We start from the raw sequence: 4,015 nt of genomic DNA on the forward strand, positions 1-4,015 counted from the left end.
CCGGGGCCAGCGACCCCTTTCTTTTCCTTTCTCCCTTCTCCTTCCCTTTCTCTTCCACTTGCCTGGGGAACGGCTGCGTCGGGATGCTCGGAGCGTAAAACCACAAGAAATGAGGTGAATTCATGCCCCTTCCCTTCCTCTCCACTTCCCTTTCCCTCGGCTGCTGGCACAGGTGCATCAGGATGCTCAGAGCGCAAAAAAACCCACTAGAAATCAGGTGAACTGTTGCCTTTGCTCCAAAATAAAGAGGCAGTGACTGGGAGGAAGGGAAAACAAGAAGAAAAACACAAATCTCACTGCATGAAGGCAAGGGGAGAGGTGTAACGGGTCCCTCAGCTGCCGCAAGCTGCGTCTGTGGCCACTGACGAGTTTTGCCCAACAAAAGCAAGTGCTTCAGTTCACCAAACCCTCTCCACACACACACAGCCCTGTCCTGTCTCCAGGCACGCAATTCCTCAAAGAGGACTTTACAACCGAGCTACAACCCCGAGCTTTGAACCCACTGGGTTGCTCCGGGCAGAGCCCATCACCATGAGCAGCCCCACAGGGGCTGTGCTGGGCACAAACACCATCGGCACAGGGAAACATTCCCTCTGGGCTCGGCCGCGGGAGACATCCCGGGGCTGGGACCGGGCACTAAAGCCCTTTTGTTTTCCCCCACCCAGTGACCCCGCGCGGAAGAACAGGCGGATTGTCTTTCAAACGGAGCCGATGTGGAGCTTGAATGTCCCCTTGCCACCTTGGCTATAAATCATCCTGCATGTGATAAGGTAATTACCTTCTCCTTGAAACTATTCATAGGAAAACCTATAAAGCGCCTGCCTTGTAAACACAACAATAAAGAGGCAGGACAATAAAACCTTGGCCGGGGTGGGGAAGGTGCTGCCGGCCCCGAGCACCTCGTGCTTCACCAGTGGAGTGCCCAGGCGAGGACACTGCGTCTGGCCCCACTGCTCTCAGTTGGCAGCAGGCAGGTGGCACAGGGCACATGCAGCCCATGCTGCTCCACCAGGCACCAAAACCAAGCATCAGACACTGAAGCAACACGTAAAACCATCACTCACCTTGCTACGAGGCAGGAGAACCCAGCTCTGCTCCATCACAACTGCACCCAGGAGCAACCACCAGCAGCAGGAACAGCCTGTGGGACCAGGCACAGCTGACCCCCATGACTGACCCAGAAATTAGGCCTGAATCTCCTCAGCTGCCCCCTTTGCTCTCCTATGTCGTGTGTCTCCTCAGCAATGCCCACGTGCTGCAGCTCGTGGCTGCTCCTGTACGGGGCTGAGCCCAGCACTGATGCGAGGCAGGGGTAAGGATATGTTGTAAGATGCTGGATGGAGTTAGTTCCACCAGCCAGAACAAAACCCAGCTCCTGCCTCTCTGCTCTCCTCTGTGCACACAGTTTTCAACTCAGAGGGTCAGCTAAGGGTGTCCAAGAGCTTGGAAAAGGATGTTCCTATACAGGAGGATGAACACTGGCATCAACAGAAGACCCACTGTGAATCCTCTTCACTGAAGGTTTGTAATGAGTGTGTGGGGTGAGACCACAAAATCCAGACTCTACCCAAACCACTGTTTCAGTTTTTATTGCTGTGAAGTGGCAACAGGTCACATTGATGCCTGGGATGCTTGGAGTCTATGAGCATCCCTGGGGATACGGCACAGAAGGGAGCAGCCAACGGTGTGCACAACCACCACTGTGCTTTCAGTGGCAACGGGACAGATTTCTTCTAGAGGCAGAACACAGCTGTAACACACAGCCTGGTTCAGACGGGGGGCACTCAAAGATGGGTACAGGTACAACTGCAGCAGCCAGAGAGGAAAGGAGCAAGTGTCAGCTCAAGTGTCATCTGTAACTTGAAGCATAGCCAGGGTGCTCCTGAGGCAGGATGGGGCCCATGCCCCACCAGGGACCAGCAAGGGCAGTGGCAGCAGCTCAGCACTCCACAGCACGCAGAGAAGCCAGACTGTTGGCAGTGTTCCTGCTGCAGGAGAAGTCACTCGTGCCAGGGAAGTGGCCTCATACCTCCATCGAGAAAGACTCCATCTCTGTGAAGGGGTTTCGGATACTCACAGTGCTTGAGGCCCACTGAAACCAGCGGCGAGGGTGGAAGAACAAAGCAGATGAATTTTGTATCCCAAAGAGCTTTTACAACAGCCAGCACTTGCTCTGAGCTCTGTTCAAACATCCACCCAGAGGTTAGGAGAGCAGGCACTTAACTCACAGTGCCCCGGCTCATTCCTGGAGGCATGGATTTGTCCCCAGCAACATCAGAGAGCTCCGTCCTCCTGCAGCTATCAGCACAGTAAGCACACAGCAAACAGAGGAAGGAATGGGAAGGGGACAGAGCTTCAGAAACAAAGCCACATGTGCTTTAGAACATCACTGCACCTCCACCCAGGGGTAGCACTGCTTCAAGAATCAGAATTCCAGCCTTGGAATATCTACTTTGGATTTTCTGGCTCACACAACACAGAGCCATCCCCCTGGACACAAGGAATTTGCAGGTTTTGGAAGGCAGGAGGGAGGCACAGGCCAGGTGTAAGACACAGGGAAGGCAGACAGGTAAAGGCAAAGTGTGTTTGCTCTAAGGAATTATTCAAATATTGGCATTTTGGGGTTTATTGCAGGAACACAAGAGTGACAACATTTGCAGTGCTCAGAAAAACAAAATTCTTCCTGGCCCCTCCTTTACAAACATGATTTTGAATACAGCAGCAAGAGTAACAAAATCTTCCAGATAAGCTGAGAGAACAGGCTGGTTTTATAAAACACACAAAGAAGGAAAAGGTGTTTGTTTTCCAGGGGTAATGCTGTAACAGAACTACACCAGCTACTAGGAAGGAGAAAAATAACTGTTACAGCTGAACCCAGGACAGGTTAATGTACAAGCAAAACCAAGTGAGGACAACTTATTAAATACAAAAATGAAAAATAATAATAAAATATATTAAGTTCTCCAGATCTTTTCCATCAGGCTTTATGAATGACTTCAGGAAGTTTGAAATCAACTGTTTAACACCAGCTACAGGAAAGGCTTGCTCTGGATGGCCCATGTGAGAGCAGCGTGTTCTCCTCTGTACCCAGTCAGAAGTGTGAGTTGTCGGTCACCAAAATAGGTGTTTCTAAGCCTCTTAATTCAGCAGCACTGATGTGGTTTGTCAAGATATGCTGCAGATAAACAGACACTCTTACCCTAGCCTTGCCCTGCAGCTGCTTCTCTATCCCACCGAGATGTTCAATAGCTCCTTTCAACACTCTCTCCCTCTCACACAAGTCTGTGTGTGTTCCCGCTTCGTTTTCTTCGGCTCCAGATTTCAGGTACTGCAGAACATAGGATTTGATGGCAGCCCCGTCCTCTGTTATGGTTTCCCAAACGACAGGCAGGTCCGTGCTCTTCGCCAGACTCAACAAATGGAGCAGAGCCTGGCAGATCTGTGTCCTGAGGCTGGCACTGTACTTGAATTCCAGGAAGTCCTCGGTGTCTTCACTCTTCTGCAGGGCTACCACCAAGGCACTCCAGATTTGGCAGAACTGCTCGGTGGAGCCGTAGCATTCCCTCCTGCTAGGGATGGAGAGGGCCATGGCTGACTTGATCCGGACTTTAAAGTTCTTGCAGGACTTCACCACCGAGGAAAGTGCACTATAGGCTTGTGTGGTCCAAGGAGCATCTCCTAAAAACCCCCAAAACAAACCCCTTTCAATCAGAATGCACAAAACTATAAATTCATCTCCTGCATATTTAATGGGTTTACATTTATTGTATTTATCCTGGTCTAAATGAGAGGAATCAGGGGTTATGAAATGAGAAATTATTTACAAAGCTCCGGAAGATTAAGTGGTTTTTAAGAGCAAAAGTGACATGTTGCATCTCCTCACAGCTATAATCCCATCCTCATGCTCTTTTCTAACATGACAGATCCAGCTGAATACAGCACAGTGGTGCCTGTATTAACATTTGCAGGATCTGAGCCCACTTCACTGGCAGGGGAGGTCTCACAAGAAGAATCT

The 4,015-nt window shown here is 50.5% G+C and overlaps 1 protein-coding gene across 1 annotated transcript in view; it reads right to left on the minus strand.

Annotated features, from left to right (window-relative positions):
• Positions 1 to 3,091: 3,091 nt before the first annotated feature.
• Positions 3,092 to 4,015, minus strand: part of HEATR6 (HEAT repeat containing 6) — a gene marked incomplete at its 5' end in the record, with an annotated part of 13,749 nt that continues 12,825 nt past the window's right edge. Inside the window, one exon of the mRNA XM_010013513.1 lies at positions 3,092 to 3,678. Within this exon, the coding sequence (XP_010011815.1) occupies positions 3,092 to 3,678 (587 nt within the window). The remainder of the gene's footprint in view (positions 3,679 to 4,015) is intronic.

Source organism: Nestor notabilis, unplaced genomic scaffold (genome assembly GCF_000696875.1).
Source record: "Nestor notabilis isolate BGI_N333 unplaced genomic scaffold, ASM69687v1 scaffold26444, whole genome shotgun sequence".
NCBI lineage: Eukaryota > Metazoa > Chordata > Aves > Psittaciformes > Psittacidae > Nestor > Nestor notabilis.